Genomic DNA, 25,247 nt, shown 5'->3' on the forward strand with positions numbered 1-25,247 from the left:
GTCTACAGGCTTTACTAAGTGACTTCACCCTCCACTTACAGAGCAAAGCTAAGTGTGTGAGCCAGTCTACAGGCTTTACTAAGTGACTTCACCCTCCACTTACAGAGCACGGATTTGTTAGTTTTCCTTAGCCATGTTCTTAGAAATGTCTGCCTTTTCTTCACATTATCTTCTCCAGACTCGGTATCATCTCTCCTCACACAGGTTGCTGTCACTCACCCATCTGGCCCTTTGAAATTATCTAGGAAGGACTTATATATTTGTGGTCATTTAGAGCAGCTATTCTCAATATGTGGGTTTCCACCCATCCGGAGGTCACAGATCACATATCCTGCATATCAGATATTTATATTCCATTTCATAAAGTAGCAAAATTACAGTTATGAAGTGGTAACAAAACAATTGTATGGTTGGGGTCCCCACAGCATGAGGAAGTGCTCTAAAGGACACAGACAGCGCTAGGAAGTTTGAACGACAGATTCAGAGTGTCGTTCGTCATTGCATTGCATCAAGGTGTAGCTCAGGAAACCATTTCAAAATAACATTTTCTATTATGTTTTTCTCTAGTTCATACATATACAAGTTACATACTTATGAGGTGAGATTAACCTAAGTAAACTGATATGCTTTGGTAGAGGCTCAGCTGCCTGCTTACAATACTGGGACAATGGTATATACTTCACTAGACTATTTGAGGAATTAAATTTATCTGTACTAACTTCCAGGAACATTTTCATATATTTAAAATGATTCAATAATAAATACAGAGATACAAGAAAATTATTGATTCTGAAAATCTTATCTAGTACATAAACTCACATGTGTCATAGAAATAAATGCTTCTGATACGTCATATTTTTCTTCAATATAATTGAAAGCTCGCCAAAGAGCAACGCCAGCATCTGTTGCTCCATCAACCTCCTTATCCATGTTAAGAATGAACACAAAACCAATTCTGGAAAAAGAGGATTAATCAACAATGTCACAACCATTTCTTGAATAACAATAAATTACTACTTAAAATATCACACTGCAGCATCCAGATCAGAGAAATGTATTAGATATGGGAGAAGGGAATATTATCTGAAAATTTGGTTATAAGGCCTATTCACCTAAATACTCACAGCTATGACAGTCCTGAAAACTGTCAAACACACTCAAGTGGCCCTAAGATATTTCCAGAGTAATCACACTATCTCCTCAGCAAGCGAACAGATGCATAGGAGCACTGCTCAGCTCTGATGATGGGCGGGAGCACTGCTCAGCTCTGATGGGCGGGATCTCCTGTGAAGGCACACAGGGTGTTGTACAATCCAGGCCTAGTTCCCAGCATGATACCTGTTGCTTTAGATGCTACAACCACACTCTCTGTGACACATTATAAGCAGTACTAGACTTTGTAATTTAGTAATATAAATTTACACTTACCGAAGAGGAATTTCATTAAAATAAAAAAATTCTGCTAAATTTATAAAGTCCAAGGTATATTCTTGAGCAGGATCGATAAACAGAACCTAGAAGAGTAAATATAATCATTATTATAAGAATTAGAATTTACATGAAATTAAATATAGTCTAATTTTTGTAATTTAAAGCATGAAATTAAAGATGCAAAATTTCAAAAACTGGCTTGAGTATATAAAAATTTTATAATTTATGAAGCTTTATTATAGTTATATATTAAATATAATTATACATGGAACCTTAAAAAATTAAAGATATTCTTTGTGGATACACAATATAAAGTATACATTTTCTACAAAATTAAAGACCTCATTTCACATGTTCATTGGCCCTTCTGTGAAGATTTTTAAAAATAGCATAAATATTCCTAAGGAGCCTTACAGGAAATAGATACAGAGTTCTTGTGAAAAAAATAAACCATACAGTCTGAGGTGTTTCTCTTCATACTTCCGAATCCCGAAAGGTTGTTTGAAATTTAGAACTGTAATAATGAACCAATCAACATTTACAGAAAATGGAATTTACTTATTTCTCTTGACTACTAAACTTCAAACTATAGCATAAATTATAAATTCCTTTGAGATAATGCACAAACATCATTATGAAACTATATGAAAGATGAATACTAATTAACAAATTAAATTTCTGGTTTCAGACAGCCACTTCGAGCCTGGTGTGCCAGGCAAGTACTCCTTACACTCGCTGTGCCCCTAGCCAACAGGAAAGTCATCGCAAACACTGTCATCTTTACAAAAATTACATAAGAATTAAAATATAAAACTCACCAAATTATGAAAGTTACGCCTCACAGAAGGGACTGCTCCATGTAATACTGGCTTTAGAAATTCCCAACAACTTGCAGGCCAATCAATATACAATCCATCGTTTTCTAAGTCGTTAACCCACTAGAAAGGAATCCACAACCCTGTTAACACTGCCTACATTCATTAAGGGAAGAGTTATATGGCTTTCACAGTTAGAGTGTTTTACTGTATTAAATCACAAATGAACACACGCATAGATTTTTCTATACTTCTGAGATTAAAAAGTCAACTGAATAAAGAATATATCAAATATGGCAATTGTATGCTTCCAAAAAAAAAAAAAAAACTTTGGCTCATTAAAAACGGAAAGGTTTGTTTCATTCAAAATTATGTGTACTGATTGGCTGATGGTGGGGAGGGAAGAGGTATGTGATAGACATGGATGCAGATCCTGCAAGGCCAGAGCCATCAGAGCCTCCTGGAACTGGACACACAAGCTACAAGCCTTGTAAGCCATCTCACTCAGGTAGTGGGAACTGAACTTGGGCCCTCTGCAAAACCAATAAGCACTCTTAGTCAGCCGCCACTCTACAGTCTTATAGTTAAAACTATCAATTGCTTTCCCTCATGTATTTTCATGGAGTAGTTTATGTTAACCATCCATCCTGAAGCCACCATAAAAGCTGAAGAAAACCATGCAAGAACATGGTGTGAGTGTAACAAGCAGCATTCAAGAGTGGAATGGCTCTAACCCTGAGAGCGGTGGGCATAAGAGGAAGGGTCCACTTTTACTTCACTTTTGTTCCAGAGGACATTTTCAAACCTAGAGGAAGAGAGCTCCAACACAAAAGGTAGACCGGTCTGGAAGTTATAGTTAAGCATCTCAAACTGCTATGACTCTGCTCTCCTTTGTAGGGAGCAGAGAGGGTCTGGAAGAGAAGAAACTACATGAAAGGCCTGAGTCCGCGGTCAGAGAGTGCTGGATCCATTTGCTGGCTCCTGAGCTGCACACCGACAGGTAACATACTCCCAAAAGCTCAGGAGAAGAGGCACCTCAGTGCCAAGAAGACAGAGGCATAGGTCAGAGTGGAGCTCAGGTGCTAAACACCCTGGACTGTGACTGGAGAGAGTGAGGGCCACCCCCTAGAAATAAGACAAAAGAGAAGAATGCCCAGGAAGCCCAGGACAAGGTTCAACTGAGACAACAGAGCACCTGGCATCTGGACTGTCAGCCAACTCTTAACTGTGCTTTTTTTTTTTTTTTTTTTTTTTAAATCAAGTTCTAGCTCATATTTTTAAAAAAGCTACAGAGATTATGGGGAAGATATGGTGGTACACCGTGGTGGTAAATGCAGCATTAAGGAAGCTAGTGGAGGAGTACGAGGCGGCTCCATCTACACAGTGAGAAGCCCACACCCAGCCTGCCGTGGGAAAAGAAGACTAAGACATTGAAGTCCTGAGCCCTTCCCTGGAATCCTACACACTATAAGCACTGGGATTAGCACATACCTAGGGAAGACAGGAAACGCTGGCCTCACTTTTAACTCACTTGGAAACACTGTAAGAAGCAGTAGAGGTGAAGACGAACAAGCAAGCAAACAAATAAGCAAGCAAACAAACAAACAAACAAACAAAAAAAAACCAGACCAAACCAAGCCCCCCACCCCTCCATGACCTCTACACTGTTTAGGAAACTTTCTCTCAGTAAGGGATTTTTCAGCTGAACTTGAAAGAAAAAGTCAGAGCTAATGGAGAATGGAAGAAGCACAAGATGAAGAGAAACTCTCGGGAGAACTGAAGGGCAGCAACAGTCAGTTGTAGAACACAGTCTCTGAAGAACAACTTTGCTTCAGCAAAGCCGGTGGGAACAGAGTTCACAGATGCCAGGCTGCAGCCCACGCTGCACAGGTAGGAGCCCTCAGCAGGCTGCGCAGGCAGAGTCTTACCATGTAATACCAGGTAGCATTCTTACATGCCCACATCTTACTAGCTGGTGCTTGACTACTGCTAGCGCTCATAGGCTTGCTCTGCCTTCTGACTGCTTTATCTTGAAGCTGGAGGATGCTTCGTGAGAGCAGTTACCCGGATGTGAAGCCACGGAGAGCAGAGAGCACGGGTCCGTGCTTTTGTTCTTTCTTCTGAGTGCTGATTCAAATGTGTACATGGACTCTAAACACCACAAGTTCATAGTTCTAGGCTAAGCCTTAAAACTTCCAAACGTCATAGGACAAGGAAGAGCATGAGCACTTACCACTATTGAAGAATGCCGGATGTCTAAAACAAAGTCATGGTCCCACACAGGTGGATGTACTTTTAAAAATCTGTTCCTCTCTTCTTCACTGAGCCCAAGACTTTTAAGGCCACTCAGCAGTTTTCCTTCTGACTTCAGCATATCTAAAATACTTCACATTCAAAGAAGAAATAATTTCATTTTAGTTTGTCAAAACTTTTTGGAAATCTAAAGTTTGAGAATATATTTTCATTTGTATTTGTACAAGTTCATATGTGTACATGCACAAGTGTATGAATGAGTGTGGAAGACAAGTCAACATTAATATTTAAAATTTACTTCAGTAATTTGAATATTTTAAATTGAATTTCAACATTTTGAAATGAATTCAATGTTAAAATTCAGCTAAGCAAATACTTGAGTTTTATGTTGTAAGACCTATCACATGCTAGCACTTCAGTGGTGGCCTAACAATGCAGACTGGATTGGCTTCTAGCATTTGAAGTCTACAGAGTAACGAATTCGAAGAAACTAATTATAGCACGGTGTTACCTTAAAACCATGGAGTAATTTAAAGGGCTTTAAGGGCTTTGACTCTAGAGGTTTAATGCTTGTAGATATATAGTATTTGAAGAGTTCAACAGAATTAAATCAGATAACCATTAAGATAAGAAAAAAACTCCCCCAAAGCCACAGACTAACAAAAGCTCAGTACCAGGCAGGCAGGAGTTCCTCCTAAGGATGGTTGGTCAGGCTAGTCTAGCTGACTGTCAAACAGCACAGCTTGCCTGGTGCTGCCTTGTGCTAAAGACACCACACACACAGGACTCAGCACCGGATGATTTCAGGTGAATCTGGCCTGAAAGCCTCTTTCCTGTGGTCTAGCCTCTACATTGACAGAAAAGATTCTGCAAGGTGCCAACTGAGAGAAGCAATTAACATTCCTACACAGCTGCAGCATCTATCTGACCCACACATCAAAGAGTCCTCTCTCTATAACAAATGGAGAGCACCACAGAAAACCACAACTGGGCACAATGCACACATCAACAGATCATGGGGAGCCTAGCCCCAAAGAATACGTCCACATCAAAGCTCCTAGGTCTATAGCTTGTGGAACATGTTTGAAGTTGGGGGTTGCGGGTGGGGAGAAAGACTGCAAGAGCCAGAATCTCAGGAAGTCTGCTATGAAACCCCCTTTCCCAGAAACTTCTATATAAGCAAGACCAGAATAGTGGGAATATCAATGGTGAAAGGGGAAAAGTGCTGCCAGGTACCCCACAGACAAAGATACAGAGAACTAATTATAGCCGGGAGAAGGTGAATTAGCTTCTCCATTATCAATTACCCAGTGCAGATTGGTCAATCCTAAAACCATATACACACAAACAATCAAAAACAAACTGAGCAGGTTGGATATATGTATATGCATACATATACAAACATAATGTTAACATGTATACATATATAAAACAATTATGATCAAGAAAAAGGGCTCCATCAACTTGGGGGGGGTACTTGGGAGACGATGGAAGGAGGAAAGGGAGGAGGGAAAGTGATGTAATTCTTTCTCACTCAGGTGACAGCAGATGCTGGCGAGGATGGGGAGAAAGAGGAACACTCCTCCATTGTTGGTGGGATTGCAAGCTTGTACAACCACTCTGGAAATCAGTCTGGTGGTTCCTCAGAAAATTGGACATAGTACTACAGGAGGATCCCGCAATACCTCTCCTGGGCATATATCCAGAAGATGTCCCAACCGGTAAGAAGGACACATGCTCCACTATGTTCATAGCAGCCTTATCTATAATAGCCAGAAGCTGGAAAGAACCCAGATGCCCCTCAACAGAGAAATGGATAAAAAAAAAATGTGATACATTTACACAATGGAGTACTACTCAGCTATTAAAAAGAATTTATGAAATTCCTAGGCAAGTGGTTGAACCTGGAGGGAATCATCCTGAGTGAGGTAACACAATCACAAAAGAACTCAAATGATATGTACTCCAGAAACTTAGGATACCCAAGACATAAGATACAATTTGCAAAATACATGAAACTGAAGAAGAACCAAGACCAAAGTGTGGACACTTTGCCCCTTCTTAGAATTGGAAATAATTATCCATGGAAGGATTACAGAGACAAAGTTTGGAGCTGTGACGAAAAGATGGACCATCTAGAGACTGCCATATCCAGGGATCCATCCCATAATTGGCCTCCAAACAATGACAGCATTGCATACACTAGCAAGCGTTTGCTGCAAGGACCTTGATATAGCTGTCTCTTGTGAGACTAGGCCAGGGCCTAGCAAACACAGAAGTGGATGCTCACAGTCAGCTATTGGATGTATCACAGGGCCCCCAATGGAGGAGCTAGAGAAAGTATCCAAGGAGCAAAGAGATCTGCAACCCTGTAGGTGCAACAACATTATGAACTAACCAGTACCCCGGAGCTCTTGACTCTAGCTGCATATGTATCAAAAGATGGCCTAGTTGGCCATCACTGGAAAGAGAGGCCCATTGGACAGGCAAACTTTATATGCCCCAGTACAGGGGAACGCCAGGGCCAAAAAGTGGGAATGGGTGGGTAGGGGAGTGGGGAGGAGGGTATGGGGAGGCTTTTGGGATAGCATTGGAAATGTAATTGAGGAAAATACGTAATAAAAAAAGTGTGTGTAAGATGGAAGCCACAGAGCAGCTGGGAAGGGTCCTACGGGTCTACATCTGCACCCAGGAGGCGGAGCTGATCCTCAGCCCTCTGTGCACCTTCCCTGCCAGAGGAGAGCTTGCCTCCAGGGAGGGCTCTGACTCCAGGGACTCAGGTGAGATTCCCATTTTCTTTCCAGTGATTCTCTAAGGTGGGGCCACTCAGGAGCACACAGGCCTCAGAAGCGGCAGAGCAGCAGAGAAGGGTCCTACAGGACTACATCTGCACCCAGGAGATGGGGCTGTTCCACAGCCCTCTGTGCACTGGTCTTCCCAGGAGAGAGCTAGTAACCCAGAAGTGCTGACACAGGCTTACAGACTCACAGGAGGAACAAGCTCCAGCCAGAGACAGCAAGAACATCTAACACCAGAGATTACCAGATGGCAAAAGGCAACCGCAAGAATCTTACCAACAGAAACCAAGACCACTTAGTGTCATCAGAACCCAGTACTCCCACCACAGTGTGTCCAGGATACTCCAACACACTGGAGAAGCAAGGTTTGGATTTAAAATCATATGTCATGATGCTGATAGAGGATTTTAAGACGGACTTAATAACTCCCTTAAAGAAATACAGGAGAACACAGCTAAACAGGTAGAAGCCCTTAAAGAGGAAACACAAAAATCCCTTAAAGAATTACAGAAAAACACAACCAAACAGGTGAAGGAATTGAACAAAACCATTTAGGATCTAATAATGGAAGGAGAAACAATAAAGAAATCACAAAGGGAGACAACTCTGGAGATAGAAACCCTAGGGAAGAAATCAGGAACCATAGGTGCAAGCATCACCAACAAATACAGGAGATGGAAGAGAGAATCGCAGGTGCAGAAGATTCCATAGAGAACATGGACACAACAATCAAAGAAAATGCAAAAAGATTCTAACCCAAAACAACCAGGAAATCCAGGACATAATACCTGTCTTAGTTAGGGTTTTACTGCTGTGAACAGACACCATGACCAAGGCAAGTCTTATAAAAAAACAACATTTAATTGGGCCTGGCTTACAGGTTCAGAGGTTCAGTCCATTATCATCAAGGTGGAGGCATGGCAGTATCCAGGCAGGCATGACTCAGGAGGAGCTGAGAATTCTACATCTTCATCCAAAGGCTGCTAGTGGAAGACTGACTTCCAGGCAACTAGGGTGAGGATCTTATACCCACACCCACAGTGACACACCCATTCCAACCAGGTCACACCTATTCCAACAAGGCCACACCTTCAGATGGTGCCACTCCCTGGTCCAAGGATATACAAACCATCACAATACCTAAGGACAATAGGTATAGAAGAGAGCTAAGATTCCTAACTTAAAGGGCCAATAAATATCTTCAACAAAATTACAGAAGAAAACTTCCCTAACCTAAAGAAAGAGAGGCCTATGAACATAACAAGAAGCCTATAGAACTCCAAATAGTTTGGACTAGAAAAGAAATTCCTCCCGTCACATAATAATCAAAATACCAAATGCACAAAACAAAAAAGAATATTAAAAGCAGTAAGACGAAAAGATCAAGTAACACATAAAGGCAGACCTGTCAGAATTACACCTGACTTCTCCCCAGAGACAATGAAAGAAGCTAGAAGATCCTGGGCAGATGTCATACAGACCCTAAAAGAACGCAAATGCCAGCCCAGACTACTATACCCAGCAAAACTCTCAATCGCCATAGACAGAGAAAAAAAGATATACACTGACAAAACCAAATTTACACAATATCTTTCCACAAATCCAGCCCTACAAAGGACAATAGATGGAAAATACCAACACAAGGAATGAAACTACACCCTAGAAGAAGCAAGAAAGTAATCTTTCAACAAACTCACGCAAACATAATTCCACCTCTAACAAGAAAATTAACAGGAAGTAACAATCACTTTTCTTTAATATCTCAATATGAAAATTAATATTACCAACATATCCTAATTGATTGAAATTCAAAAATATAAGGAATTAGAAATCTGTCAGCTGTCATCCAGTGGTCTCTCTAATGTGGTAATGGGAGAAACAGGTCCAATATTATACAACCCATGTACACTTTCTGCAAGTTTGTATGTGACAAAGTCTTTCTTTGTGCCACATAATAGTCTTGAAATCATGCTTCTCCTTTCTCAGCCTCTCTATTAGTAGGATTGTTTATTTGATATTTTAACACTATACTATGGTCTTCAGTATAGCTTACAATTATTTATACAGCCAAAAGAAACATAGACAATTAATTTGGGAGGTGGCTTGTAAGAAAACAACAACAAAGAGTGAGACTGAGGCTTTGCTTGATATTTATAATTATTGTATCAATTTTGAAGAGGACTTTATAAGTTACTCTTATTCTGAGATGAATGCTTTTCAAAATCCTCACAGCCAATGCAACAGAATCCTACCCTCACCTAATGTCTGTGCCACCCTCCAAGCAGAGCTGTTCATTGAACTGTTCATTCATCAACTGTTCATTGAAACAGTTCATGAATGACTTCATGGATAGACCATCTTAATGCACACACCATTTCTTAAATGAATGTAACCTGTGCCCTGTGGGCTGAGAATGATGACAATCACTCAAGTCAAATAGCTTTGACCATGGCAGGAAATTTGTATCCAAAAATCATGCCTACAGTTCATTCCTTGGTGCAGCAGAACTGTCAACTCTTAGCTTAGCTACTATGGAGGTAAAATCCTTTGGTGATGTGAAGGACATTCAAGTACAGCCTTATTACAATGAACTCTAATGTCCAAATGTCCAAAATTCTTCTTATTTTGTGTTTGTACCACAGTAAGAGCCAAGATTTTAAGCTCTACTGAAAACAAAACAAACAAACAAACAAACAAACAAACAAAAGGACTTTATCTTTATGTTCATTTAAAACACCAATAGTGATATATTATTTTAAAATATCATACAGTTAATATATGTGGAGTTATTTAAAATTTATATTGAGAAAAACATGTATTTTCAGTATTTCTGTAGGCAAGCATCTACATAAGACTGTTCAATTGATTCTTGTTTTATAACAAACTTTCATAACACTCATTTTTGTTATAATATTTTATAAATTTTAAAGAATATGATAAAAAACAAGAGGTATTGCAGGTTTTGAAGTGGGGGGGGGGTCTCTGGGATGAGCTGAGGTACAAAAGGGAGAGAAGCACATGATGGAAGTCTATTAACTAAAAATATGTTTTCAATTGTTAACAAATTCTGATAAATGGAAATATAAAAGAAAGAAACTAAATAAACTAATTGGTTCAGATACACACACACACACACACACACACACACATATATATATATATACACACACAAATATATATATATACATATATATATATATTTATATATATAGGAAACTATGCCCTAGAAAAAGCAAGGAAGTAATCTTTCAACAAACCTAAAAGAAGATAGCCACAAGAACAGAATTCCAACTCTAACAACAAAAGTAACAGGAAGCAACAATTACTTTTCCTTAATATCTCTTAATATCAATGGACTCAATTCCCCAATAAAAAGATATAGACTAAGAGACTGGTTATGTAAACAGGACCCAACATGCTGCTGCATAAAGAAAACCCACCTCAGGGACAAAGACAGATACTACCTAAGAGTAAAAGGCTGGAAAACAATTTCCCAAGCAAACGGTCTGAAGAAACAGCTGGAGTAGCCATTCCAATATAGCAGAAAATCGACTGTCAACCCAAAGTTATCAAAAAGATAAGAAGGGACACCCCATACTCATTAAAGGTAAAGTCTACCAAGATGAATCCTCAATTCTGAACATCTATGCTCCAAATGCAAGGGCACCCACATTCATAAAAGAAACTTTAGTAAAGCTCAAAGCACACATTGCACTGCACACAATAATAGTGGGAGACTTCAACACTCCACTCTCATCAATGGACAGATTCTGGAAAAAGAAACTAAAGAGACACAGTGAAACTAACAGAAGTTATGGAACAAATGGAATTAATAGATATCTACAGAACATTTTATTCTAAAACAAAAGGATATACCTTCTTCTCAGCACCTCATGGCACCTTCTGCAAAATCGACCATATAATTGGTCACAAAACAGGCCTCAACAGATACAAAAGCTATTGAAATAATCCCATGCATCCAATCAGATCACCACGGACTAAGGCTGGTCTTTAATAACAATATAAAAAAAATAGAAAGCCTACATACATGTGGAAGCTGAACAACACTCTACTCAGTGATAACTTGGTCAAAGAGGAAATAAAGAAAGAAATTAAAGACTTTTTACTGTTTAATGAAAATGAAGCCAAAACATATCCAAACTTATGCGACACAATGGAAGCAGTGCTAAGAGGAAAACTCATAGCTCTGAGTGCCTCCAAAAAATGGAGAGAGTATACACTAGAAGCTTGACAGCACACCTAAAATCTCTAGAACAAAAGGAAGCAAATTCACCGAAGAGGAATAGACCACAGGAAATAATCAAACTCAGGGCTGAAATCAACTAAGTGGAAACTAAAGAACTATACAAAGAATCAACCAAACCAGAAGCTGGTTCTTTGAGAAAATCAACAAGATGGATAAACCCTTAGCCAGACTCACTAGAGGGCACAGGGACAGTATCCTAATTAACAAAATCAGAAATGAAAAGGGAGAGAGAACAACAGAATCTGAGGAAATCCAAACAACATCAGATCCTTCTACAAAACCCTATATTCAACAAAACTGGAAGACCTGGATGAAATGGACATTTTCTAGACAGATACCAGGTACCAAAGTTAAATCAGGATCATATTAACGACCTAAACAGTCCATATCCCCTAAAGAAATAGAAGCAGTCATTAATAGTCTCCCACCCCCAAAAATATCCCAGGACCAGATGGGTTTAGTGCAGAGTTCTATCAGTCTTTCAAAGAAGATCTAATACCTATACTCCTCAAACTATTCCACCAAATAGAAACAGAAGGTACTCTAACCAATTAATGCTACGAAGCCACAATTGCTCTGATACCTAAACCACACAAAGACCCAACGAAGAAAGAGGACTTCAGTCCAATTTCCCTTATGAATATTGACACAAAAATACTCAATAAAATTTTCGCAAACCGAATCCAAGAACACATCAAAATGATCACCCATCATGATCAAGTAGGCTTCACCCCAGGGATGCAGGGATGGTTCAATAGATGGAAATCCATCAATGTAATCAACTATATAAACAAACTCAAAGACAAAAACCACAGGGTCATCTCATTAGATGCTCAGAAGCATTTGATAAAAATCCAACAGCCCTTCATCATAAAAGTCTTGGAAAAATAAGGAATTCAAGGCCCATACCTAAACATAATAAAAGCAATATACAGCAAACCAGTAGCCAACATCAAAGTAAATGGAGAGAAACTTGAAGCAATCCCACTAAAATCAGGGACTGGACAAGGCTGTCCACTCTCTCCCTACCTATTCAATACAGTACTTGAAGTCTTAGCCAAAGCAATTAGACAACAAAAGGAGATCAAAGGGATATAAATTGGAAAGGAAGAAGTCAAAATATCACTATTTGCAGATGATATGATAGTATATATAAGTGACCCCAAAAATTCCCCCAGAGAACTCCTAACCCTGATAAACAGCTTCAGTGAAGTAGCTGGATATAAAATTAACTCAAACAAATCAGTGACCTTTCTCTACACAAAGGATAAGCAGGCTGAGAAAGATTTTAGGGAAACAACACCCTTCACAATAGTCACAAATCATATAAAATACCTTGATGTGACTCTAACTAAGAAAGTGAAAGATTTGTATGATAAGAACTTCAAGTCGCTGAAGAAGGAAATTGAAGATCTCAGAAGATGGAAAGCTCTGCCATCCTCATGGATTGGAAGGATTAAAATATAATAAAAATAGCTATCTTGATGAAAGCACTCTATAGAGTCAATACAATTCCCATCAAAATTCTAACTCAATTCTTCACAGAGTTAGATATGGCAATTTGCAAATTCATCTGGAATAACAAAAAAACCTAGGATAGCAAAAACTATCTTCAACAATAAAAGGTCTTCTGGGGGGGGGGGTGGATCACCATCCCTTGACCTCAAGCTGTACTCCAGAGGAATTGTGATTAAAAATTGCATGGAATTGGTACAGTGACAGACAGGTATATCAATGGAATAGAATTGAAGATCCATAAATGAGTCCACAAACCTATGGCCATTTGATCTTTGATAAAAGAGCTAAAACCATCCAGTGGAAAAGCAACAGATTGTTTTCAACAAATAGTGCTGGCTCAACTGGCAGTTATCATGTAGAAGAATGCGAGTTGATCCATTCTTATCTTTTTGTACAAAGATCAAGTCTAAGTGGATCAAGGGCCTCTACATAAAACCAGAGACACTGAAACTTACAGAGGAGAAAGTAGGGAAGAGCCTTGAACATATGGACACAGGGGAAAGATTTCCGAACAGAGCACCAATGGTTTGTACTGTAAGATCAAGTATTGTCAAATGGGACCTCATAAAATTGCAAAGCTTCTGTAAGGCAAAGGACACTGTCAATAATTCAGAAAGGTATCCAACAGATTGGGAAAAGACCTTTACCAATCCTAAGTCTGATAGAGGGCTAATATCCAATACATATACAAAGAACTCAAGAAGTTAAGACTCCAGAAAACCAAATAACCCCATTAAAAATGGGGTACAGAGCTAAACAAAGAATTCTCAGCTGAGGAATACCAAATGGCTGAGAAGCACCTAAAAAAATGTTTAACATCTTTAGTCATCAGGGAAATGCAAATCAAAGCAACCCTGAGATTCTACCTCACAGCAGTCAGATTGGCTAAGATTAAAAACTCAGGTGACAACAGATGCTGGCAAGGATGTGGAGGAAGAGGAACAATCCTCCATTGCTGGTGGGATTGCAAGCTGGTACAACCACTCTGAAAATCAATCTGGAGTTTCCTCAGAAAATTTGACATAGTGCTACCTGAGGATCCAGCTATACCACTCCTGGGCATATACCCAAAAAATGATGCTCCAACATGTAACAAGGACACACGCTCCACTATGTTCATAGCAGCCTTATTTATAGTAGCCAGAAGCTGGAAAGAGCCCAGATGTCCCTCAACAGAGGAATGGATACAGAAAATGTGGTACATTTACATAATGGAGTACTATGCAGTTATTAAAACAATGAATTTATGAAATTCTTAGACAAATGGATGGATCTGGAGGATATCATCCTGAGTGAGGTAACCCAATCACAAAAGAACCCACATGATATGCACTCACTGATAAGTGGATATTAGCCCAGAAGCTCAGAATACCCAAGATACAATTTGCAATACACATGAAACTCAAGAAGAAGGAAGACTAAAGTATGGATACTGGATACTTCTTAGAATTGGGAACAAAACACCCATGGAAGGCATTTTAGAGACAAAGTTCAGAGCAGAGACTGAAGGAATGACCATCCAGAGACTGCCTCTCCTGGAAAACCATCGTATAGACAACCGCCAAATCCAGACACTATTGTGGATGCCAACAATAGCTTGCTGACAGCCTTATATAACTGTCTCCTGAGAGGCTCTGCCAGTGCCTGGCAAAAACAGAAATGGATGCTCACAGCCATCCATTAGACAGAGCACAGGATCCCCAATAAAGGACCTAGAGAAAGGACCCAGGGAGCTGAAGGGGTTAGCAGCCCCATAGGAGGAACAACAATATGAACTAACCAGTACCCCCAGAGCTCCCTGGGACTAAACCACCAACCAAAGAAAACACATGGTGGGATCCATGGCTCTAGCTGTGTATGTAGCAGAGGATGGCCTAATTGTTCATCAATGGGAGGAGAGGCCCTTGGTCCTGTGAAGGCTCTATGCCCCAGTATTGGGGAATGCTAGGACCAGGAATGGGAGTGGGTGGGTTGGGGAGCAGGGGGAGGGGGAAAGGGTTAGGGGATTTTCGGAGGGAAAACTAGGGAAGCAGATAATATTTGAAATGTAAATAAAGAAAATATCTAATAAAAAATAAATAAATCAAGTGTATTTTTAAAAAAAGAAAAAATTCTACAAAAATGAACAAAGAAAGATTAGCAAAACCTGTACGGCCAAACATAGTAATTCTTCACTCTCCACTCGACTAGAAAGTTATGGAGTAGACAGGAAACTCTCCTACATATGTATGTCTCGGTAATAGGGCACTCTCCTTTTTCTATATCCTCCCCCTTTCCTATCTATCTATCTATCTATCTATCTATCTATCTATCTATCTATCTATCCCTTCACATTAATGGTATTATTCTGCAACCTGCGTTTTCTTACAATCTTTTTGTGATGCCCTTGAAAATCCCAACTCTTTACAAATTTCCTGCATTGCCTTTAAGTGGATTCCGGTAGCTACAACCTGCCATCACATCCCTTAGAAACAAAGCTGCTAGCAGGGCACAGTGGCTCAAGCCTTTAGGCCCAGCACTCAGGAGGCAGAGGCTGGTGGATCTCTGTGAGTTCAAGGCCAGCCTACTCTACAGAGAGTTCCAGGACAGAGAACCAGGGTTAAAGAGTAAGGCCCTATAGGGAAGGAGGGAGGTGCTAGGACATACTTCCTGTAGATCACTAACACACACACACACACAGAGGGTGGGTAGGGTGAGAAAGGATCTGTAGTTTCCTATGCTTCTAAACCTGAAACATTTTACAGTTTTATAAATTTCAGTTCAACAACAGTCTATTCTGTGAATTAAAATTGAATAACGGAAGTCAAGTAAGACATTCATGAGATTGTCCTATGATCCAGGCACCAACTTTTCAAAGTCGTTCTACGCTTCCCTATAAGAAGAGCACCAACTCTATCCGACTTCTCTTCTGTCTGAGCCGGACTCTAACTTACAGTGAGTGACCACTGCACAGAAAACCTCTACCTTAGGGTGCTTGTGGAGAATCCCGTGTGGCCTAAGAAACTTGACTGCACTCAGCATTCTGACAGGACACAGACAAGTTGACCCATCTATGTTCATTTCTTTCTGCTGGGAAAACACCTTACGTTGTTTGCAGCTCCCTTCTGGAGCTGCGCAGTCCAGTCCAAAGGAATTTCATGTGAAACACGGACCTAGTTTTAAAGGAAAGGCAGTCTAGGATAACACAATAGCTAAGTTCTACCACCCACCGTATCTCTAACATCACTCCCAGTTCTGACATTTTAAGACCCTGTGCTGTGGTCCACTGCAGAAGAACTACACAGTCAGACACATTGCATTTTGTGTGAGGGGCCGGAGATGTGGTCAGGATGTTGTACAGCAGAATTAGGTTGCTACAGTTGACAACTATTTATTTCAAAGTACAGAGAAGAAGAGCTGATTGTAATGTTCTGCACATGAAGAAATTACCTGTGAGGTGACAGAAATGCTAATCACCCAGTTTGATTATTTTACATTATATATGTATCAAAATCCTACTGTAGCCATAAACGTGTTTAATCATGTGTCAAAAATATTTGCTTAATCTTTAAAACATTTTGTTTTTCACTTTGACAAATATAAATTCAGAAAGATGTTTATCTTTATATAAATCATAGTTCATATTAATAATTTAACTCTTACCTAAAAGGATCATAAACATCCGTGTCAACACGAAGGCCATTTATAAACAGACGAGCATCACCTGGCTTAATTTCAAATCTATCTCGTAGGTCCTAGAACCCAAGCAAAAGAACAGTTTGCCCACAATGGTCATAAATATTTTAGCTCTACTACAGAATTCTGAATATGTGCAGTGCTCCTAGAATAGGAACAAGAGCCAGTTAGTTATTGGCTTTAAGAAACTTCTTAGGAATGCCTCAGAAAATGCTTCTGGGAGTGAGTGTGTGTGTGTGTGTGTGTGTGTGTGTGTGTGTGAGAGAGAGAGAGAGAGAGAGAGAGAGAGAGAGAGAGAGAGAGAAAGAGTGCAAGCCTGCACACTCACACCCGTGCTCACTTAGGTGTGCATTTTTGTGTCTGTGTGGTACAGCAGGCATCAAAGGCAAGGCCTTATACAGACACGCAAGGCAAGTGTCCCAAGCCTGAGGTGTGTGCTGACCCACTCCCACAATGCCATCCTCTATTAAGTATGCAGCTGGAGAAATGGGTCCCTCCATGTATACTCTTTGGTTGGTGGTTTAGTCCCTGGGAGCTCTGCCGGGGAAGGGAGGTCTGGTTGGTTCATTTTGTTCCTCCTTTGGGGCTGCAAACCTCTTCAGCTCCTTGGGTCTTTCTCTAACTCATCCATTGGGGACCCTGTGCTCAGTCCAATGGTTGGCTGTGAGCATCCACCTCTGTATTTGTCAGGCTCTAGCAGAGCCTCTCAGGAGACAGGTATATCAGGCTCTTTTCAGCAAGCACTTGTTGCCATCCACAATAGTGTCTGCGTTTGGTAACTGTCTATGGGATGGATACCCAGGTGGGGCAGTTTTTGTATGGCCTTCCCTTCAGTCTCTGTTCCACACTTTGTCTCCATACTTCCTCCCATGGGTATTTTGTTCCCCCTTCCCCTTCTAAGAAGGACCATACTTTGGTTTTCCTTCTTCTTCAGCTTCATGTGCTCTGTGAATTGTATCTGATAGTCTGAGCTTTTGGGATAGTATCAACTTATCAGTGAGTGCATACCATGTGTGTTCTTTTGTGATTGGGTTACTTCACTCAGGATGATATTTTCTAGTTCCATCCATTTGTCTAAGAATTTCATGGTCATTGTTTTTAAAAGATAAGTAGTACTGAGTAGTACTGTGTAAATGTACCACATTTCTGTATCCATTCCTCTGTTGAGGGGCATCTGGGTTCTTTCCAGTTTCTGGCTATTATAAATAAGGCTGCTATGAACATAGTGGAGCATGTGTACTTGTTATATGATGGAGCATCTTTTGGGTACATGCCCTGGATTGATATAGCTGGGTCCTCAGGTAGTCTAATTTTCTGAGGAACCGCCAGACTGATTTCCAGAGTGGTTGTACCAGCTTGCAATCCCACCAGCAATCTCCACATTCTCACCAGTATATGATATCACATGAGTTTTTGATCTTAGCCATTCTGACTGGTGTGAGGTTTAATCTCAGGTTGTTTTGATTTGCATTTCCCAAATATGTTGAACATTTCTTTATGTGCTTCTCAGCCATTCAGTATTTCTCAGCTGAGAATTCTTTGTTCAGCTCTGTAGCCCCCCCCCCTTTTTTTTAACAGAATATGAAGGTTTATTTTCAAAAAGATTACATTTTTTTTAACCAGGATACACAGATACACTTAATGTAACAGTACCTTCTGCAAAAATATGTAGCCCATTTTTTAATAGGGTTATTTTGTTCTCTGGAGTCTAACTTCTTGAGTTCTCTGTATATATTGGGTATTAGCCCTCTATTGGATGCAGGGTTGGTAAAGATTTTTTTCCTAATCTGTTGGTTACCATTTTGTCCTATTGACAGTGTCCTTTGCTTTACAGAAGTTTTACAATTTTATGAGGTTCCATTTGTCAATACTTGATCTTAGAACATAAGCCATTGGTGTTCTGTTCAGGAAGTTTTCCCCTGTGTTCATGTGTTCAAGGCTCTTCACTCTCTCTTCTATTAGTTTTAGTGTATCTGGTTTTATGTGGAGTTCCTTGATCCACTTGGACTTGAGCTTTGTACAAGGAGATAAGTATGAATCGATTTGTATTCTACATGTTGACTGCCAGTTGAACCAGCACCATTTGTTGAAAATGCTGCCTTTTTTCCACTGGATGCTTTTTGCTCTTTTTCAACGATCAAGTGACCATAGGTGTGTGGCTTCATTTCTGGCTCTTCAATTGTATTCCACTGATCTACCTGTCTGTCTGTGTGCCAGTACCATGCAGTTTTTATCAGTACTGCTCTGTAGTACAGCTGGAGGTCAGGCATGGTGATTCCTCCAGAAGTTCTTTTATTGTTCAGAATAGTTTTCACTATCCTGGGTTTTTTTGTTATTCCAGATGAATTTGCAAATTGTTCTTTCTAATTCTATGAAATATTGAGTTGGAATTTTGATAGTGATTGCACTGAAACTTGAAGCAATCCCACTAAAATCAGGGACTAGATAAGGCTGCCCACTCTCTCCCTACCTATTGAATATAGTATTTGAAGTCCTAGGCAGAGCAATTAGACAACAAAAGGAGATCAAAGGGATACAAATTGGAAAGGAAGTAGTCAAAATATCACTATTTGCAGATGATATGATAATGTATATAAGTGACCCCAAAAATTCGACCAGAGAACCCCTAAGTCTGATAAACAACTTCAGCAAAGTGGCTGGATATAAAATTAACTCAAACAAATCAGTCGCCTTCTTTTAATGAAAGGATACAGAGGTTGAGAAAGAAATTAGGGAAACAACACCCTTCACAATAGTCACAAATCATATATAATACCTTGGTGTGACTCTAACCAATTGAGTAAAAGATCTGTATGATAAGAATTTCAAGTCTCTGAGGAAAGAAATTGAAGAAGATGTCAGGAGATGGAAAGATCTCCCAGCCTTGTAGATTGGCAGGATTAATATAGTCAAAACAGCCATCTTGCCAAAAGCAATCTAGAGAGTCAATGGCTATTACTTTCTTCCTTGTACTTGTACTTACTACATCCTTAAAAACCCAACCCACTGAATGTTGAGAAGATGACTCGTGTGGCTGACTCACCTCGCATCTGACCTAGCCCAGTTCTCTCCCCACCTCTATTACTAAAGGAAGGGGTAAGTACAAGCTTTTCTACTTTCCTTTCAGCCAGAGATGTCCCAGGACTGGGTCCATAGTCCCTGCCAAAGTCTGTTGCAGTCCTCATTATTAACATTAATGTGGTTACTAACACTTTTGATTCCTTGTCTCTGAGCACAGACAAGAAGGCTGGAGCTGCTGCTACCATTTTACTACCCAGGAAGGCAGCTGGTGTTCTATAAACACGTCCTGACACCAGAGCTATACCTTCAGTGATAGAGACTTTAAGACATCTTTTCATGTGAGGAAACTTAACACTGTTTATGGCCCCATGAGTCTGGCATTATATTACACAGGAGAGAAATCATTATACAGCACGGAGCCAGTCAATGACCAGTGTCAGAAGTATTAACAAACATGCAAAAGTTCTATCGTAATTAGTATAAGTTGATGTTTAACTCTAAATAGACCATTTGGAATAATCTTATCAGACTATTGATAACTATGTTTTACTTGCTATGGAATACTAGGGATGTTATAGTACTCTAGCACTAGTTTATTCTCTTTAAGTCTCAGAACTAGCAATCAAAAGCAAGTCAACTGCACTATGTTGTAGGGTGGGCAAAGTGCTACAGAGGCAGGGAGCCCAGAGCGCAGAGGTATGGAAAGAGCAGTGGTGTGGCAGTGCATTCACTACACAGTTGCAAGGGTCACATTGGAAAGTGCAAAGTTCAACTCCTAGATTCTCTCCAACTGCTAGCCCACCCGACTTCATGCTCTTTCCAAAACCAAAACCAACAAAAGACAAAGCTCAAAAATCCCCAAATCAAAACCAATGAACAATGACAACAAAACCCCAAAGATAAGGAAAAAAAGAAAGGAAGAAAGAGAGAGAGAGAGAGAGAAAGGAAGAGAGAGAGAGAGAGAGAGAGAGAGAGAGAGAGAGAGAAAGGAAGAGAGAGAGAGAGAGAGAGAGAGAGAGAGAGAGAGAGAGAGAGAGAGGAAGGAAGGAAGGAAGGAAGGAAGGAAGGAAGGAAGGAAGGAAGAAGAGAAAAGCACATAAAAGTGCTGGCATCTTGTCGGTCATCAATGGGAGGAGAGGCCCTTGGTCCTGTGAAGCCTCGATGTTCCAGTATATGTGACTGCCAGGGCCAGGAAGCAGGAGTGGGTGAGTTGGGGAGCAGGGGGAAGGGGGAGAGGGTAAGGGATTTTCGGAGGGAAAACTGGTAAAGGGGATAGATAACATTTGAAATGTAAATAAAGAAAATATCTAATAAACAAAAAGTGTTGGCATCTTTCATTTCCTCCTAACTCCCGAGCATGGTGCCTGCCCTGGGAGTGTGTTTGCACACCCAGTGCTACTCCACTGAAGAAACCTCACTTTCTTGCATTGAACTGTTTTAACCATCCAAAAATCACTAACCCTTCCTTTTTATTAAAATGGAAGATCTAAGTTGTGAAAAAGTGAAAATATCGAATGAGACTAAAGCAAACCTTCTGGTTTTCCTGTATTTCTTTTCTCATTAGCTCGTTCACAGCAATCCTGGTGAGAGTCCTGAGAGAGCAAACAGGACAGGTAACAACAGCCACACCCAGGCTTCCTTCACAGTGCTTAGGAACAATCACGTATTCAATGGAACACAATCCTTTAGAAAATACTTATTTTCCAAATGCTTCAGGAGGGCATTTCTGTAGCCCAATCTGAGAATGGTTCTGTTTTTGACACTGTATTCTCTTCACATGAAATAAAGACTCAAAACATCATACATTTTCACTATATGCATCAAGTATTACCATAGTGTATTTACCACTACTTTTGTTTCCAAAACACTCAATTAAAATTTTTGATTAAACTGGGATTAACCAACACAGTCATCCTTTGGTAAAAATGAGAAATTGATTTATTGGTTTCCTGAAAAGAAAAAAGTCTGTGCCTGGTAGTCACGGTCCTTATTAAACATGGTTTGTAATTGCATATAATCTATACATGTTACTGTATATTATAAATAACATACATAAACTATTTAGAATACACACTATTCTTTGAGTATTTTCCAGACATGGTTCATCAAAGTTTTAGATCGAGTACTCAGAGATAAGGAAGAAGGATTATATTAACTTATTAGCCACTCTAGAATACTTTATCACTGGCTTATAACTTAAAGATAGAATTAAAAATATATTATTTTTTATAGCTATACTTATTTAACCTATAAAATCCCTAAAATGTTAACATTATATTATCAATGTGTACATAAAAGAAATTATCTAAGTGAAGACTGTGAGAGGGGTATGGTAGCTCATACCTATAATCCAGCATTCATTAGTTAATGAACTGTCTTATTTAAACTAAAATTATTTGACTTTATATTTCAGCTAATTTCAAAAGCCACATTAAAAAGTCATGACTAGCCGGGCGTGGTGGCACATGCCTTTAATCCCAGCACTCGGGAGGCAGAGGCAGGTGGATTTCTGAGTTTGAGGCCAGCCTGGTCTACAAAGTGAGTTCCAGGACAGCCAAGGCTATACAGAGAAACTCAGTCTCGAAAAACCAAAAAAGAAAAAAAAAACCAAAAAAGTCATGACTAAATATATATTTTCATGTGCATACATGTCATGTTTTAGACATGAAGACTGTTAACCTCTCAAATCCTTCCCCATGTGAAACTGGCTGAGTCAGAGGTCTGACTGTCATTAAAGCACAGCATATAAACATTTCTATAAAATGTCACAACTACAGCCCCCATTTTGTACAACTACTGTACTAATGTTAGTCAGGGAGGCAGACATAGTGGTGAAGGCCTGCAGCCCCACCTACTTAAGAGGAGGAGGCCGTAAGAGAGGATTTGAGATCAGCTTGGGCTGCACAGAAAGAATCTACCCCTAAAAAACTAAAAAAAGACAAAGGAAAATTACAAACTTTTCTACTTTTAGGGGACCATAAAACGTATTTGGGATCTCGTGTGTCTAACAGATACTATTTATCTATTTATCTATCTTTCAAATGTAAAGTTACCTTCAGTTAATAACCTTTTATCTGAATTATGAGTAAATAGACCAAATAATATATTTGAGGAAACAGATTTAGCATTCAATCCTTATAAAGATGGAGCAAGAGACCAGGCTGCTCTAGCCTAGGAGACTCTGGGTTGTGCATACGGTGAGCTCTGGCTTAACACAGGTTTGTAATTACATAAAGATTAATTTCACATTAGGTAGAACATTATATGCATCAAAGCTGTATTATTTTGTAAGTTCTCATAAAATCTGAAATTGTATTCTGGTCACTATGCATATGCAAATAACTTATGCATTGAAATGAAAAGTATGCTTAATGCAACAGTCAATATTTCCTGGAAATGGTTCAAATTACATGTCTTATTAGCAAAAAAATTACCAATTTTGAAATCCAAAACATAAAAACAATATTGGGCACTACTGTGAATACAGATCACTTCTTTAGAATAATAACTCTTATTATCATCCATGAAAGAATGGAAAATATTTCCCTATTATTTGTTGATCAAAAATATGTTCTCAGTCATAATTATTACTAAAACAATTTTTAAAAATATTTTTTCTTTTAGCCTCTAATTCAATAGTTCTTTTTGTAGTACATTATACCTGTATATACAATCTAACAGTTTACTTGAACAAAAACTAAACATAAACAAGGAAGAGTCCTGAAGTTTGAAAAGCTATATATACTAGAATTGATGCCTTCATTTTATGAAATCAGTTATTCTCATAGAGTTCACTAAATGAGATCTGCTTATAATTACACCAATAAACTTTAACATACCTGGCTTTTACAGGAAAGTTCTGTGAGATGTCTTTCATTAACTTTATGGCATCATAAACAGGAGTGGAAACTATTTGAGAGGCGGCTTGAAAACTAAGATCTGGAAGAAAAACATCACTAGGACATGTGGAGTAATGTTGCAGCTTTCAACACTTCCCCTCAGTACAACCATTTTACTCAATATCTCTTCCCACAGATACACACACATATGCTCATTGCATTGTATTTAGCATTTAAACGTTTTACATTGAAAGCTTCCTCCTTAAGTTAAATTAAGGTATGACTTAGACTTTTATGAATGAATAAGTAATTTAGTACTTATCTGGTTTCCACAAATTAAAATATATCAGACCCATGCAAACACAGATACTCTGGCTTCTGCCATAAAACATAGGCTACTTTTCCTAGACTCAAGTTGAGTGAAATACGGGACAAAGCTATGATGAGAAGAGAAACCAGATTATTGTGCCAATGGTTTTCGTGGAAGGTGCTATACTCTTCAGCAGTACAGCCACAGATCCAGCAAACAGTCCACCCATGCTCATGTGGCCAGCTTTAACTAAACTTAATAGGATGGACCCATGAGCACACGCACACATACACAACCATATTCACACACACGCACACACGCACACAAACATGCACACACACAGAAACATATGCACACACACATACATGCATACACATGCGTGCACCCAGATGTATGCACACCCCCCCCACACACACACAGAGGGAGACTGACTACTTGGGGAAAGACGGGCTTCAGTGGAAGGGTGAGTACTGGAGATGACTACAGCTCACTGTGCACGGGTGTGAAATGGTTAAAGAATAAATATGTTTTTTTTCAGACAGTAACAGGGATAGGGATATTGTTAGCAGCAGAGTGCTGGCCTTTCACAGGAAAGACCTGGGTTCAAGTGCAGCAACTGCTTTCTTAAGAACAAACAAAAACAAAAGGAGAGAAGCAGCTCAAAAGAGCTAGTTCTGAAAGAACTGTTAAAGGGGATCTAACTCAGTCCACTGACTCTTCTCTTTGCATAGTTTATATTTATGGAGAAATAAAACTAACATTTATACTTAGCATTATTTTTCCTGAAATGATAGTTCTGTTGAAAGAAAAATCTACGAGGTTCACCGTAGCCGCTCTCACATCTGTTAGAAGCAGCCATCTTGTTCTCATTGTTTTCAAGAGTCAAAGAGATTTTTTAAAGTCAAATTCTTTCCTTAATCAGGCTGCTTGTAGCCTCTCACTACAAAGAGTGTCTTCATTTCTCAGAGTGCTTAAAAAATCCACTTTAAAATAACAAGGCTACTTTTGTTTCTATGCTATCCCCGTAAAAATGAATCAGCTGGAGGCAAAGCCTAGATCTGTAGTTAGGCAAGTATCCCAGGGGAGGGCATCATCTATGACACTCCAGCTATGTCACGTACGATTGTTCATTACAATTTCCTTAGCCTACTCATTTATGTCTAGTCTCAGCACTACAGTGAAACTGTCTGTGCTCACTAATATTTCTGTCCTAATGATGAAACACAATGGGCCATCTTACAGGTCTCTCTCTGAGGGAGCTCCTTTTTGAGAATCAATACCTGAGAAAACAAAAAGTCCAGAAAGAAGAGCTTGGATGAG

The 25,247-nt window shown here is 39.4% G+C and overlaps 1 protein-coding gene across 1 annotated transcript in view; it reads right to left on the bottom strand.

Moving 5' to 3' along the window:
* The window catches only part of Uggt2 (UDP-glucose glycoprotein glucosyltransferase 2), a 135,993-nt gene that overhangs the window by 90,157 nt on the left and 20,589 nt on the right, over positions 1-25,247 (bottom strand). Inside the window, exons 9-15 of the mRNA XM_021181642.3 lie at positions 23,618-23,717; positions 21,310-21,370; positions 16,725-16,816; positions 4,480-4,630; positions 2,250-2,369; positions 1,429-1,514; positions 820-955 (exon numbers count right to left, since the gene is read on the bottom strand). Of these exons, the coding sequence (XP_021037301.1) occupies positions 820-955; positions 1,429-1,514; positions 2,250-2,369; positions 4,480-4,630; positions 16,725-16,816; positions 21,310-21,370; positions 23,618-23,717 (746 nt within the window). The remainder of the gene's footprint in view (positions 1-819; positions 956-1,428; positions 1,515-2,249; positions 2,370-4,479; positions 4,631-16,724; positions 16,817-21,309; positions 21,371-23,617; positions 23,718-25,247) is intronic.

Source organism: Mus caroli, unplaced genomic scaffold (assembly GCF_978045245.1).
Source record: "Mus caroli unplaced genomic scaffold, Mus_caroli_1 scaffold_12, whole genome shotgun sequence".
NCBI classification, from domain to species: domain Eukaryota; kingdom Metazoa; phylum Chordata; class Mammalia; order Rodentia; family Muridae; genus Mus; species Mus caroli.